The following is a 15,991-nucleotide window of genomic DNA, read 5'->3' as shown; positions in this document are numbered from 1 at the left end:
GAATCAGTTTGGGGCCCTTTAGAGAACTCCCCCTGTTTGCCCTTACCCCCCCCCCCTTTCTTATGAGAGGGACCCTGCCCACCCTTGGCGTGGTCTCCCCCATACCTCTTTTGGACCCTGGTGCTCTCCCAGCGGTCCGCTTCCTGTGCAAGCTTCCTGGGGTCAGTCAGCTTGCTGTCAATGAGGTGCTGGTGCAGCTCTGGAAAACAAACTGTACAAGTGCTCCCAAGCAATTAAATTGTAAAGCCCCTCATACGTGTTTACCTTACTGCCCTTCACCCAACCATCCAGTGACCTGCAAAAAGAATCAACACATTCCAACCATGTTTGGGATTCCTTTCTCTTGTAGGATCTAAACTTCTCCTTGTACTGCTAAGGGGTGAGACCATAACTGGTGAGTAAGGCCTCCTTCATGACAGGGTAGGTGAGATCCTGAGCATCCCCTAAGGCTGTCAGTGTGTCCCTCCCCTCTGCCTCAAAATGCTTCCACAGGGCTGCCCCCCAATGAGCTTCAGGGACCAGGTTCATGTAGAGAGCTGACTCATAACCCTTGAACCACAAGTAGATATCATCCTCCCTCTTATAATCCCTCACAAGGTCTTTTGGGATGTGTACCCTTCTCTCAGGCTGCACTGTAGGATTGCTGCCACCATCCCTACTGGGCTGACTCCTCTGATCTATCTCTTTTAAACTGAGCTCATGAGCCATTGCTAACTTCCTTTCCTCAATGGCCAGCCTTCTCTGTTCCATCTCTAGACTGAGCTTTTTCAGCTCCAATTGGTACTCCCTCTCTGCCTGTCTGTCCTGTAACTCTCCAGGTGTCAGACCCTTGGAGGATACACTGCTACTTGCCCTAGAGACTCTTTCCCTGGGAATAACAGGTCCCCCCACTATACCATTATGTACTGATTGCTCTCCCTCCTCATCCTCCTCCTCATCCTCAGTGTGCCCTCCAGTGCTTCTGGTTGTCACCCAGGCCCTCAGCGCCTTTTTCAGCTCATCCTTCTTGGAAGAGCTCTTAATGGGACAACCAAACTTTTTACAAAACTGCTTTAGCTGAGCCTTGTTATAACTATCCAATTGCTTCAGGTCAAAAACAGCTTCAACTAATGCATCTCCAAGTAGAGACATGATAAAAGGTTAAAAGAGTGCAAAGTTCCAAATGCAGAAAAGCAAGTTCTCAAATGAAGTTCCAGAAAAGTCAATCACCGGATCAGCGAAAAAAGAAACTGAATGCAGAGCAAAAACAGTCCAAATAGAAAAAAACAAAAATCACAAGACTAGTAGTATGTGGTCACGTAGTGGTCTGAACTCAAACAGTAGTGTACACTTAATTACTGTATGTCAAGCACAAATACAAGTCCAAATCCCGTCGCTGCTTCCAATGTTAGAAATGGGGTCTTTGGTTGACAGTCAGGTTACCCCCTGTTCAAGCAAGGACCCTCACTCTAGTCAGGGTAAAAGAGAATCACCCTCAGCTAACCCCTGCTTACCCCCTTGGTAGCTTGGCAGAGCAGTAGGCTTAACTTCGGAGCACTAGGTGTAAAGTATTTGTACCAACACACACAGTAACTCAATGAAAACACTACAAAATGACACAACACCAGTTTAGAAAAATAGGAAATATTTATCTAAACAAAACAAGACCAAAACGACAAAAATCCAACATACACAAGTCAAGTTATGAATTTTTAAAGATTAAACTCAAAAATAGTGCTTAGAAACAAAAATGCTTCAATGAGATGTTAACACGTCGTCGTGACGGAGTCGTTCCAAACAAGCTGACACCAGCGGCGCCGGACACGGAGTCTTGTAGACCCCCAAGTACAGTACCTTTGCTGAAGAGTGAAAACAAGCCGAGGCGCGAAGTCAGGAATCGCAGCGTCTGTGCGAAAAGTTGAATCCGTGCACTTCAAGCGGCGTCGGTCACGACGTGGTGCGGCGACTTCCACGGAGTCGCGGACTTCAGCGGGGCTGCTGCGGCGACGGGCCTGCGAAGAGTGTCGTGTTCCAGCGAAGGTCACGGCGTCAGGTGCAGGCGGCGTTACCGGATTCAGCAGCGGCGGCGGTCCGGAGTCGTCCGAAGTCGATTTCCTTGGATTTCCACCAGCTTTCCTTTCAAGGGCCCAGGGACTGGATAGGGCACCACTTGTCAGAGCAGGAGTTTCTCCAGAGACTCCAGGTGCTGGCAGAGAGAAGTCTTTGCTGTCCCCGAGACTTCAAACAACAGGAGGCAAGCTCTAACTTAAGCCCTTGGAGATTTCTTCACAAGATGGAAGGCACACAAAGTCCAGTCTTTGCCCTCTTACTCTGGCAGAAGCAGCACTGCAGGAAAGCTCCACAAAGCACAGTCACAGGCAGGGCAGCACTTCTTCCTCAGCTATCAGCTCTTCTCCAGGCAGAGGTTCCTCTTGGTTCCAGAAGTGTTTCTCAAGTCTGTAGATTTGGGTGCCCTTCTTATACCCATTTTAGTCTTTGAAGTCACCTTTCTTCAAAGGGGACTCACACGTACTTGTGAAATCCTGCCTTGCCCAGGCAAGTCAGACACACAGCAGGGGGTTGGAGCCGGCATTGTCAGAGGCAAGCACAGTCCTTTCAGATGAGAGTGACCACTCCACCCCTCCCTCCTAGCAGAGATGGCTAATCAGGAAATGCAGGTTACACCGCAGCCCCCTTTGTGTCACTGTCTGGTGTGAGGTGAAAAACAACCCAACTGTCAAACTGACCCAGACAGGGAATCCACAAACACGGCAGAGTCACAGAATGGTTTAAGCAAAAAATGCTCACTTTCTAAAAGTGGCATTTTCAAACGCACAATCTTAAAATCAACTTTACTAAAAGATGTATTTTTAAATTGTGAGTTCAGGGACCCCAAACTCCACATGTCCATCTACTCTCTAGGGGAATCTACACTTTAATCATATTTAAAGATAGCCCCCATGTTATCCTATGAGAGAGACAGGCCTTGCAACAGTGAAAAACGAAGTTGGCAGTATTTCACTGTCAGGACATATAAACCACATTACTATGGCCCTCATTCTGACCTTGGCGGTCTTTTTGCAAGACCGCCGAGTTACCGCCGCGGTGAAGACCGCCGATCGCGGCGGTATGCCGCTGTGCGCATTCTGACCGCTGGGAGCGTTCTGCCGGAAAACCGCCAGCAGCCACACTGGCGGTCGGCGGGAAAGTGGAGACTGGTCAACCTCCACCGCCACGCCAGCAGAACACCGCCCACAGAATTACGACCCACATTTCTGTGTGGCGGTCTTCTGTTGGCGGTCTTCTGTTGGCGGTCACCTCCCCATGGCTCCTGTCACCTCCCGGAGGACCAACGCACAAGGTAAGTTGATCGTCCGTGAGGGGAGGGGGTGGGAGGGTGTTGTGTGATGTGTGCGTGCATGGGGGTGTGAGTGTGTAGAGGGGGTGTGTGAGTGCGTGCATGCGGGCGGGGAGTGCTGCTGTGCCTATGGGCAATGTGTTTAGTTCGGCGGGTGCGCATGTCGGCATGTATGTGTGCGGGTATGTGTCCCCGTTGTGTATGTGTGTGTGTAGGGGGTGTGTATATGTGCATGTTGGGGGTGTGTGCATGTCGGGGTGCGTGTATGTGCATGTCGGGGTGGGGGTGGGGAGGGGGTTCGTACCACCTCTGGGGGGTTGCAGGGGGGTGGAGGGTGTGGGGGGAGGACTCGGGGGGCAGTGGGGGGTGGGAGAGACCCCTATCAGTGCCAGGGAAGGAATTCCCTGGCCCCGATAGTGCCTACCGCCATGGTTCGCATGGCGGTTCCCGAACGCCAGAAACCGCGGCGGTAAGCAGGGTCATGATACCGTTGGCGGTCTTGGGTCGACCGCCGGACCGGAGTGCGCAGACTCCAGCCCGTCGGTCATGACCGCCGTGGCTGTCGGAGTGGGGAAGTGGCGGTCGGTCGCGGCGGTGACCGCCGCGGTCAGAATGCCATTTTTAATACCGCCGGTCTGTTCGCGGTCCGACCGCCGCCTCTCCGCCGACCACCAAGGTCAGAATGAGGGCCTATATGTCCTACCTTATCCATGCACTGCACCCTGCCCTTGGGGCTACCTAGGGCCTACCTTAGGGGTGCCTTACATGTAAGAAAAGGGAAGGTTTAGGCCTGGCAAGTGGGTACACTTGCCAAGTCGAATTTACAGAGTAAAAATACACACACAGACACTGCAGTGGCAGGTGTGAGACATGATTACAGGGTTACTTGTGTGGGTGGCACGACCAGTGCTGCAGGCCCACTAGTAACATTTGATTTACAGGCCCTGGGCACCTCTAGTGCACTTTACTAGGGACTCAACAGTAAAACAAATATGCCAATCATGGAGAATCAATTACGTACACATTTTAAACAGGAGCACTTGCACTTTAGCACTGGTTAGCAGTGGTAAAGTGCCCAGAGTAACAAAAACAATAAAATCAGAGTCCAGCACCCATCAACAACCTGGGGAACAGAGGCAAAAAGTTAAGTAAGACCACGCCAAGGATGAAAAGTCTAACACAGAGCAATAATATCATAGCCGAAAATAATGTCTAGCCATTGTGAATTGTTCATTTTGGACCCCAAATCAGCCACCTGCCATGTACCAATTTTCCCTCTAGACTTTGGTTCGGTAACCACCGTTAGTGTCCAGAGCCTGAGAACAGACAGCAACAGAATTATGATCATGAACGTACATGCTATTATCCGGGTGCCCACTCATATCACAAGTCCGCAATTCAGATGTAACATTATGATTAATTACTTGTCAGTCTACAGTATCACGTGAAGCAAGAGGAGCAAATCTGTTGTGGAATGGAAGGTGGTGAATTTGACTAGGGTCTCCATGTTGGTTGCAATCCCTAAAAAAGGTCGGACTGCACTAAAAGAATCTTGGCCTGTTAAAACAAACAAAGGGGAAGCTGCCACACTATCTGTAGGCTTGTGAATGTTACAAAGTCTGCAAAAAATGCTACTAACTAGGATCTCTGGCCTAAATTTGGCAAAAACGCAGTCACAATTGTCCAATGTGGGCCTTTTTACAACCCAAGCAACTTGTTGTACAACATTAATGCCATAATGAGCAATAAGGGCTCTATTCAGCTGTGAGTTGAACCAATGAGTCACTCTATTGAGTAGTTGGTTATAGCCTTTGGTCTTACAGAGGCCCATGGAAGGACACCTTTTAAAACAATAGAATATGGAGTAACAGCTGGTGGGATGTCCAAAACATGAAGTTTCTCTACTGTTGGCCGGTGATTCAACTGCTTACTACTGATTTAGATATTATCAGAGTGAATTATGGGGTCCTGGGTAACCTGAGTATCTGATGATACTGTACTCATAAGACCCCCCTTGCTGAGTGGGGGACTTGAAGAGGTGGGATTACATCCTGTACTGTATAAGTAACTGCGAGTTTCGACAAGACTGAGCCTATAGATGAATGAAGATTAAGCAGTAAGCTCTAGATTGCCCTGGGATGATTCAACACTTCGAACATAAAGCCAACTGACAAGTCTTCCAGCTTTTCAAGCGCAAGGTGAGCAGAATCAGACCCCCTATTAGTTGCAGCCACTTTCGAAGAAATTGTACTTAAGCAGATAGTCTGTAAAGCGGAGGCTGGGGGCTTTCGTTATCCCATCCATCAAGGAGCTTTAAGTGTCTTGGCAGGTGGTGAAATACAAAGGGAATCAGTCCATTGAAGGCCTTTAGGCTCCACTCAATCAATTATAGAAGGTGAAACAGATACACAAGAATTCCCCGTACTAGGCTATGAAACAGGTTTACCAGGATGAGGCTCTGAGGGTGACAGAACACCAGATGGATGGGAGTCCATAACGGCCTAAATTAACTCTCTTCTCATTTTTAATCTGCATCCAGCTCGTGTTCCATAGTCCCCATTGCCCAAGATTCATTCACTACAAAAGGACACAAGTGGCAAGAATTTTTAACAGATAAGCTTTATAACAAAGTGTGATCGAAGGGCCAAGAGGGGCTGCCCAGCCCCTTCCAGGTGCGTTACACGTCAAACCTTAGTGCTGAAGAGGCCCCTCCTGCTGAGTTGGAAATAGACTCCTGGGAGAGGGAGTCCCAGATGATGATATTAGCAGCAGTGGCAGCAGAAAGCGGGTGAGGAAGACGAGAAGTCGTTGGGTGGGGCATAGTTAAAATTATGAATCCAGTTTTCTGAATGTTTAGGCTTAAAAGAATCGATACAGTTTTTAATCAGGGTTTGGTTTCCCAATCCTTATGTTGCTGCTACATGTAAGTTGTAGTGCAAAAGCAGTGACTCAAAGAAGCCAGGAAAATTGAGGGAAAATGTGCACTTGCTCCCCCTTACCAAGAAAGACTGTGGACAAAGCCTTAATAAGTATACTCAATGGAAATATTTTTTAATTGTCTTTGGAGACACAAGATATCCTACCCTCTTTACAAGTTGAACATCTCTTTGGAGAAGCTCTCTCACCCCTACTCACCAGTGTCAAAGCCTCCCCTCTCCCCCAAGGCACCTTCACAGCAGTTCTCAAGATAGGACATCACAATAGAGCCTGACGACCTCACCAGCTACTAGCCCATCATTTATTAACCTTCATTGGCAAGCTCAAAGGAAAAAAAATCCATGCTTAGCTCCAAGATCACATCAACCGTCTCCTGCATAACTACCGATCTGGATTCAGATCAAACTGCAGTAATGAAACAGCTACTTTATGTCCTCCTGACCACAGATGAAGATGATGCCAACCCCCTGATACTGCTGAGCTTCTCAGCTGCATTAGACACTGTTGACAATACCACCATCACCATCACCCAGAAGTTGTGAATTGGACTTACTGTCAACGTTCTTCAATGGTTCTCTTCCTACCTTTCCAACCAATGCTAATTCCTTCACATGTGCACAACACATCCCAGACAATCCTGATCACACACATAGTCCCCCAGGAAGATGCTCCCAGTCATCTTTAACCTCTACATGAGGTCCATTAGGGTTCTACATACGATAACCACATCAGATGTACCAATATTTTGATGATACACAACTCTACTTGAATCTCTGTACCAGATATCCAATACCTCAAATGCTGCCTGCATCACATCTAGGCCTGGATATCTAACTTGTACCTGAAAGCTCAACCTCACCAAGATTGAACTGGTTTTTTTTGCGCCAAAAATAAAATGTCCGAAATAAAACAAACCCAGTTCAAGGACAGGAACCTTGACAATTTCAAACCTCAAGCTTCACCCACTGTCATGTCACATGGATTCACCCTGGACACAACATCATCCTAAAGGAACACATTGAACAGAATACAAAGATGGCATGATAACACCTAGTTTTCAGAAGAAAGCAAAACCATTCATCCCAGAAAAAGTATTCAAAACTAGTGTTCAAACTCTCAAGACTATTGCATCTGGATAATGAAATCATCCTGTTCCATGATGTCCCAAACACCATAATGCCCCCTCTCCCAGAAGCATTCTACAAGCCACAGCACATCTCATCCAGTGCAGAAAGAAATATGATCACATAACTCCAATCATGATAGAACTTAACTAGCTGCTCTTCGTGGTCTACATCGTCTTTAAAACAAGCTGCATCATTTACAAGACATCATGACCTGCAACCTTCCTATAAGGCTGACAAACTTGCTATCTCTAGTGGCTTCAGCACTCCAGCAGACAGGAAACCATCAGAATACAGGCAAGTAGTGAAAACATAGGAAAAAGAAGGCAACAGGCCTTTTCTATCAATGCACTTAGGATCTAGTACAACATTCCTGTATCGATCAAGACCACCCCAATGCTACTCCAATAACAAGTTCAAGATACACTTCTTTAAAAGAATACTAGATCATGATGCAATAACAATCCTCAAACCAGGTATCTTTCAAGTCACTTGACTGTATCTGTGCCTTTCACCCTGTACAGTGTTCCAGTGCCTTTGGCCAGGTTTGTGCTATACAAATAGCATATACATAAATTCCTACATATACAAGGGAAACAGAGAAGTGGCACCGCTCCTTGTCAGACCCCATTCAGGGGCCACGGCCAAGTAGGGGCTACTGGCCATCACCAATGGGGCTTGAGTCCTTTTGGACGCACTTCCAGACATTGTCTTGGATAGCTGGAAAGCGGGAAGTTTCTCGTGAACACAGTAGACAATTTTCTGAAGGCAGCAGCTTCACATACAACAGTATAGTACACTCAGGCATACTTGGGACAAGTACTGGATCTATCCACTCCAAGTGCATTCAGGCACACTTTAGCAAGTGCTACAGGTTTAGCACCAGACAGTTATTCAGTGGTGCAGGCCACTCAGCCACACTTTGGCATGTGCTGTGGGCGGCAACAGCAGGGGCACACTTCAGGCAAGTGCCAGGGACCAGCAACAGGCAGATGTTTTTTAGGATGATCCTCTCAGTAACACTTCAGCAGTGTCAAAAATCCTTCTCTTCAGATCGGGTGATGGGTTCTGAGACGGACGCACACAGGTCACATTTCTGTAACTCTGAGGTGGATTGACCCTCAGCTCTGGGGTCAACTGCTCCTACCCAAAACTATCCAAACATGTGAAATGAATAAGAATTGGGTTTGGGGCGTTATTTAGTACATTGTAAAACCCTGGAGGATATAATTAGGAAATTAAATCACGTATGAATCACTGACTGATTTAATGTGTTTACATGAAGATTATCCAAACACGCAGAATGAAATGAATTAAACTTGGAACAATTAGAAATTAATAAAGTTTGGAACACAGTTACACTTTGTGTGCTCGAAGCTATTACATTTGTAAATGACTTAGGAAGATTAGGGTGGTTTTATTCTCTTCTTGAGCACCACGTACTAAGCTTGTAGCTTTTACACTTACGTTACTGTTGAAACTAGGGGAGAGCGCCATTTATTCCAATCACCGATTGCACCTTTAATGTAGGCGCAAGAGGTGTGAACATTTTGTACTTGGTTATCAACAGCCACAGTGCCAATTATTGGGAAGAGAGTGAAATGGTTGGCCTTTCGGAAGGACTCTTCACACTCAACAACAGAGATAGCAGTCCCACCCTATATCAAATTGCTGCACTTCCGGAAAACTAATCAGCAGATCTTTGCAGCAAAAGGACCTTACTGAATTGATAAGGGGAAGAATCCCTCCTCTTCTCTACTTCAGTTTCTAGGACCCCTCCCTCAAGTCTCAGAAACGTCAGCAACACACAACCACTGTTTGGAAAGTAATCTCACCCCTGCATTCATCAGATGAAGAGATCAGGTATCCAAAATGGAAGTCCTCCTTCACTCTGGTTCATTCAGACACACACAGTGTATGTACCACGCAGACTACACATACATGCGCTGGAAAGTCCTGGGTCTAGCTTGTAGCAACGGAACTTTACAAAGGTGAGCCTTTAGGCCACCACTCCTGTGACACAGATAAAAAGTCCTGATCATGACTATATGATCACTGAAACACAGTATGCTGACACCACTGCTCTACATGCTTGTACGGTAGTCCACTATCATTGAAGAGAGTGCTTGGTATGCTCATTCTGTCCAGGACTGTACCAGAATCAACAGATTAGCACCAGGTTGTGGCCAAAAATCTAGAAACCAGCTCACCAGATAGTTGAGGTTGGGCACTCTGGGCATTGGGCACGGCTGTATACCATGCAGGGGACATTCTTGTCCCAACATTATTTTGCTAAATTCAACATGTTCCATGTCACAATTAATACTTCTTATGAATATGGAGATGTGGCTTGAACCCCTCTTGATTGGAGCTAGCTACTACATGTGGCCAATATTGAGCCACCAATCTCTTCATTGATTATTTTATTAAAATACATTCTTAAAAACCTTGGCACTATCACTGCTCTAGTTTAGGCCTTGCGTTTTCATTTGAGCATAAAAAGAAAGGGATGGCAGGGGGGAATGATCACAATTGTGTGCTCCAGCTAATCCACAGAGGGAAGGAAACACTTCACTGTCTTTTTGGAGGCACTAAACCATCGCTGACTGCGTCAGAATATGGTTTCTTCATGTGATCAGCAAGACTGGAGATGGGTATTGTAGCTAATTCCTACAAAGTCTGATCTTGGGCATGCATCAGGCGGTGCACAGAGCTAGACTGCCTGACACGAAGACCTCATTGCTGGGAACATCAGCATGTAGAAGCAGTTGGTAAAGCTTTGGGGTTCAATTTGGTTGTACCACCACCATGCCAGATGAAGGGTTGGTTGATGAAAATGTTGGTCCAAAGACCCAAGTCTATTTCACAAAAAATGTGCCTGTGGACTGCAGAGTCCAAGAAATAATTTCTCCCAGGGCAGCCAGAACTGGTTCCAAGAATGCTATATTGAAAGGCAACAAAGGTTCTAAACCCTATGAGGATGTCTGTAGGATTTCAGTCAATATATTAGACTTTGACTCAGCAGTAGGCCAGACAATTCCTGTGTTTCCGCTGCCCTTCTAACCATAGTTGTAAATGAAGAGATCTCTTATGAATGCAGCCCGAGGGATAAGGAATGTTCCCTTCATGAAATGAGTCAAGGGAACTTGCATTTTGTACATCTAGGAAAAGGCCAGGATCTACATTGTAAAGAGTAAGGAAGTTGCCGGTCGTCGAATCCTCTTCCTCTGTGCACCCATAATTCCTATTGGACATTTCCAGAGCATCAACATGCAAGTTGTAAAGTTCCTCCATCCAGGCAGATTTATGGGCCACTGGAAAATGCTGTGCCATATATTTGTCATCAAAACAGGCAGAAATCATTTCTCTGGCCGCTCAGATATTGTTTGGTGACTTCGAAGATAGCAGTAGCCCAGAAATTAGCTCCAACTGCAGCACGAGTGATTTTGCTATTGTTAGTGCCAAAGGCCTGACAGACAGGGGATGGCACCATAGCAGGCAGGGGCTTCTTTAAAGTGTTGGTGCCAAAGCAAGGGCCTATGGAGAAATGGGGTCGGATGGCATTCAGAACAGAGCTGCTGTAATCGCCAAACCCGCAGGAAAAGACCCACTTTTGGTAAGTGGCTGTAGAGCCGCTAAAATTGCCAGGCAAAGTGACTGGATTTCAAAGTACTTTTAAAGCCACAGTGTACAATTGTTTCAATCCAAAACAATGTTTTACATCGATATTGGAAAGAGTCAATTGATCCCTTCATAAATTGTATCATTCATCCAGAGAAAGGCCATTCTCTTGAGGAAAGAAGAATAGAGGTTAGGGTCTCCTGAATGCTTCCAACTTCCTCCCTTTATCATTTGTACTTAAAGAGGCTTAAGGTGTACTTCCCACACTCCCTTTTGCGCCTCCTTTCTAGGAGAAAAGAGGTAGAGTTTAGGACATCCTGAATGCTTTCAAATGCCTCCCATGCCCGTCTTTGCTGGGGGTCTGCGAATGGAGCACAGGTTTGCTTTTTACCCTGCCTACCTACTGGAATTGGTTACATGTGGAGACCCATTTCCACTATTGGTACATTCCTGTCTAGGAGGAGTGAGTGTTTCTCCCTAGCAGAGGAAGCAGGGTATGAGATGGAGAAAAGCCTGGCTTCCTGTACCTCTCAAGGGCTGCTGTGAAGTTAACTAGAGAGAGGTTAGGTAAAACGTGTCATCCTTTTCAGGGAAAATAAGTGAACTAGGGTACTGAATCAATTGTTACTGTTTCACGATGTTGACTCCCTATCCACAGGAGCAAATGAATAGGCGCAAGATACCAAATCTGATTCAACTCCTGTGGTGACCTCTTGTAAATACCTAAATAAGGCTCTTTCATAAGAGCATTCTGACAAGACACCCTCCATGTAGGTTCTATTTCCATTTCATTATGACGTGAAGAGAAGACGGAGGAAGGGGCCCTGGGATGGAGTACCAAGACTATACCTTCTCTATTCATGTTTATGGGGAAGTTCTCCTAGAAGGCAGGGTCTCTGACACAGTGGCCCAGAGGTTAGTGAGGCTATCTTGAAAACATCCAGCATGGCCCGGGCCTGAGGAGAGTTGCTAAATGGAGACAGGAAGTCTAGTTTGATACATTTTCAGAATTGGAATCGGGTTTAACAATGAAGAACTGACTGGCATCAAGCCTCAACTGGCCCCAGGTGTGGAACAGTTTATTTAAGAAAGAAGAGCATTTCTTCTTATGGTGTTTTTTGTGTTTCTTTCGGGAAGGTCTGCTGGGGGACTGTTGCCTGTCTAATAAATTACCTGGGGGCTGGTAGAGGGGTAGTTTTAGGCTGTCCTTGAGGGTCCAGCCAAATATAACTTAGTCCCCCGTTCACTAAAGGCCTTCAATATGCACAGAAGAGCAAAAGTCATGCAACAAGGGGTTAGGATCGGATTCATGACTCTACAAGCAAATGCCTTATGAATCTGATTAGGACACCTTATAGCATTATCAAAAGGGTTTACATCCCAGAGCCCTAGGTGATAACATGAACTAGCTGCTGTTGCCGAGAAATTTGAAACACCAGGAAAAGCTGTAGACTGTGTTGATGAGGATAGAGCAACAAAAAAAAAGAAACTGAAGCCAAGGTGCTGGTTAGTGCCATAAATACCATGACAACATCACATCCAGGTCAAATGAAGTCATGATTGAAGCTGTTGGAGCCTCCTGGAAATGCCAGAGAGGTACTTATGGGGAAATATTTCAGGATCCAGTCTGGTTCCTGGAAGATATTCATAAGGCGAGGAGTCTGGGTTTGAAGTAGCTATCAGAAAAGGCTCACAGGCTTGGTGGGCTATCCAATTGGCTTTGAGGTGCAGCATCGAGGGAAACCCTGCATCTTGCCAAAGGCAGACCCAGTCAGGGCTTTTCTAGAAGAAAAAAAGCTGAATTAATTTTTATGGATGTCTTTGTAGGGGCTGGGATTGATTCTGGGTTATAGGGGTGTGGTCAGGAAAAGGTCCTCTCTGGAATAAGAGGTTAAGTTGAGAGATAGTTTACAGCTGGTGCTTAAAACATAATATTTGGCTAGTTTTTTCTTTGTCGTACATCTACTTTTGCTTTCCTTCACTTAGGCTAAGTATGGATTGCGACACCCTATGGTTATACTAACTGTACATGTTACTAAAGTAATATTTTATTAGTAAAGACTTTGGGGTTTCCCAAGCCGAGTCTACTAAGATTACATTTTGGAAAAGGTTGTCATATGACTGCTGTATGTCACTATCATGATACATGATAATAAAATAAAAATTAACAAAATAGGATTCAACATCAGTTCTAAAAGTGATGAAAAGCTGAGTATTGATCATTACCAAGGTGAAAACAGTACATACATATAACTTACATATAATTTTGACTCATTCCCGTGGTACATCTGTAAGAGCTCATTTTCTCCGACAGCCTGTAGTGTTTCAATTTCTTCTTTTCCCCATGGGAAACTGTAATACAAGCGAGATCCTTTGTTGCCATTTTCATCCTGGTAGTCACTGCTGCTTATGTTTGATGGACTTAATGCAAACTAAAGGATCAAAAATATAATCAACCTTAACAACTTCCAATTGCAGGCTCATGTTACCAAATGGGTTCATTTCATAATGATGAGAAATTGGTTTGCAAACTTCATTCTACTACTACTACTACAGCACAGCTATTTCAATAGGGCCTAGGGCTGGAAGGTAAACAATATGGTATATCAAAAGTATTAATCATAAGTGTGGCGAATTGAGTTACTGGTTGAGGAGGTGAAATCCTACTCAGGCTGCAACCATAATTTCTGTCAGGGTAAAGTCACAAGCAATCCCAAATTAACTGTTGCTTAAACCCGAGTAGCTTGGCACACAGCAGACAGGCTTAACTTAGAAGCAATGTGTAAAGTATTTATGAGCACTTCAAACAGTAAGAGTGAAAACCCAACACAACAAAAATCAAGCACCAATTTAGAAAAGTAGTGTAAAATGTATTATATTTTTTTAGACGAAAATGAAAAAAATCCATTTAGTAAAACCAGAGATAAGCAGTTTCAAAGTTTTACATAAAAATAGTGCTTAGAATCGTCAAGCACCAACTGCGGTTACCTGGTCGTGCTAGACCGAGTCAAAGTCACAAGTTCAGACTGACTGTGATGGAGCACGGGCCGGATACATGGACCAAGCTAGGCCAGCTGATCAAAGTACCCTGGATCATGGTTTGAGGAGCACTACGAGAGAACCTGTGTCAAGGATGCGTCAACCAGCGGTTGTTCCCAGGTGGTTGCGCGCTGAGATGCAGAGTCCTACATCACCGTGAAGGATACCACTGTGGTGCGATGTGAAGTCATGCACTAAAGATGCATCGTGCACCGTCAGTTCGGAAGAGGCTGGGATGCACAGTCCTGCGTCATCATCGTGGATGCCGTTGACAAGGGCCTTGCGATGTGAAGGCCTGCATCGAGGATACGTTGTGCAAAGTTAGTTCAGAGGAGACTGTGGGCTACATTGCAAGGTCCAGCATCAGAGATGGGTTGAGCTGTGGCGGTGCTGTTCACAAGGCCACAGCTGGCCTGGCAGACCACCTGCAGGCCCACCTCCAAGGGTCCAAGACTGGGGTGGCACCACTTGGAGGGCAAGACTTACTGGAAGTAGAGTCCAGGCACTGGGTTCAAAACAGTAGGACCATTTTCTGTCCCTGAGGCTCTGAACAGGAGTTCAAACAACTGGCCCTTGGAGTCACTCTGGTGGGCCTGGGTTCAAGATGCAGGTCTAGTCCTTCTCTCCCAGGGAGCAGGGCAGCAGCAAAAGCAACCCTTCTTGCAGAGCAGCACAGCCAGCCTTCTCAGTGTCTTGCAGGTCCAGAGGTGTACTGAAGAGTTGGGTCTGAGTGCCCACTATTTATACGTGGTGCCTACTTTAAAGAAAGATGTTCTGGAGGTTTCCATTCTAAGAGTTGTTTGGCATTTCCTGCCTCCCTGCCCTGGCCCCAGCTTGTCTTGGATCACAAAAGAATAGTGTCAAAACTCTTTGAGAGTGTGTTGGGCAATTGATATGCAACTGTGATAGGTGAATGCTCCTCCTCAAGTCAGAGATATCCCATCCTGCTAAAACCTATTCACTATTTGTCTCACTGCCTGGGCGCAATACACAAAGACCAACTGCCAGCTACACCTGTTGTGAGGCCTTCTAAGGCCACCTCTGGTTCTTCATCTTACCTTCCACACATTTTCGGTTGACATCACTTTCTAGCAATGACATTTTACACACTTTATGCTTGCACAATATTATTCTGAGAAGATGCTGTACATGTTGCTGGTTTTCAGAAAGCCGTTCTTGCTATGTAATCTGTACACTCTGTTCAAGGCTCGGCACACAGAAGAAGATATCCTAGTGCTTGCATTGTCCGTTTGGAGACAGGTTCTAACATTTAGACATTCCCGAGCTATGCCACTAACACAGTGTGGATTTTATTCCATTAACAGTGCACTGTCTTACAGAGGTCAGAAAGGCAAGCAGGCCACTGCTGTCCTGTGTTCGACACGCAGTTCTGCTGATGCGGATCTTCCATCTTGCAGAGGATTGCCAACTTCACTCTAGACCGGCTCCCTAGTTCAGCTCTCCAGGTAAGGCGGTCTCAGGCTATCTTCCTAGATCAGGCAAAAGCAGAGGGAACACCTGCTATGCTCTCAGAGTGTAGGTAGTTATGTTTATTCTTTTCGCCTTTTAGAAATGCTGGTTACAATGCTTTGTTTCATCTGCCTAATATTTGGAGTGCATTCTCTCTGTGAAAGAATAAGATTGTTTCAAAACCTTTATTTGCATCTTTCTTGTGTTTACCCCTAGGCATGCATGAGTAAAACAACAAAAGAGTGAGATCTGTTTCCATGACTTTCTTGAGAGTAAGAGCATCATGTTTGAGGCTGCTGAAATCATCTGTTGCCCTGGGAAGGTTGGGGGTTAGGTGGGGCACTGTGACCTAGCCAGGAATTGGGCCAACAGTTTCTACCGTCCTGAAGTTCTGTTGTCCCAATACACAGTCCTACCTTTTAGTGCGAACCATATAAACACACTTAGTCATGTGGCCCGGGTT

The 15,991-nt window shown here is 45.9% G+C and overlaps 1 protein-coding gene across 2 annotated transcripts in view; it reads right to left on the bottom strand.

Moving 5' to 3' along the window:
* The window catches only part of POLG2 (DNA polymerase gamma 2, accessory subunit), a 176,772-nt gene that overhangs the window by 80,158 nt on the left and 80,623 nt on the right, over positions 1-15,991 (bottom strand). For both annotated transcript variants that reach the window (XM_069199924.1, XM_069199925.1), the window contains exon 5: positions 13,278-13,451. In XM_069199924.1, the coding sequence (XP_069056025.1) occupies positions 13,278-13,451 (174 nt within the window). The remainder of the gene's footprint in view (positions 1-13,277; positions 13,452-15,991) is intronic.

The sequence above is a fragment of the Pleurodeles waltl genome, chromosome 7 (assembly GCF_031143425.1).
Source record: "Pleurodeles waltl isolate 20211129_DDA chromosome 7, aPleWal1.hap1.20221129, whole genome shotgun sequence".
Taxonomy (NCBI): Eukaryota; Metazoa; Chordata; class Amphibia; order Caudata; family Salamandridae; genus Pleurodeles; species Pleurodeles waltl.
This window is presented reverse-complemented; position numbering and strand designations above follow the sequence as displayed.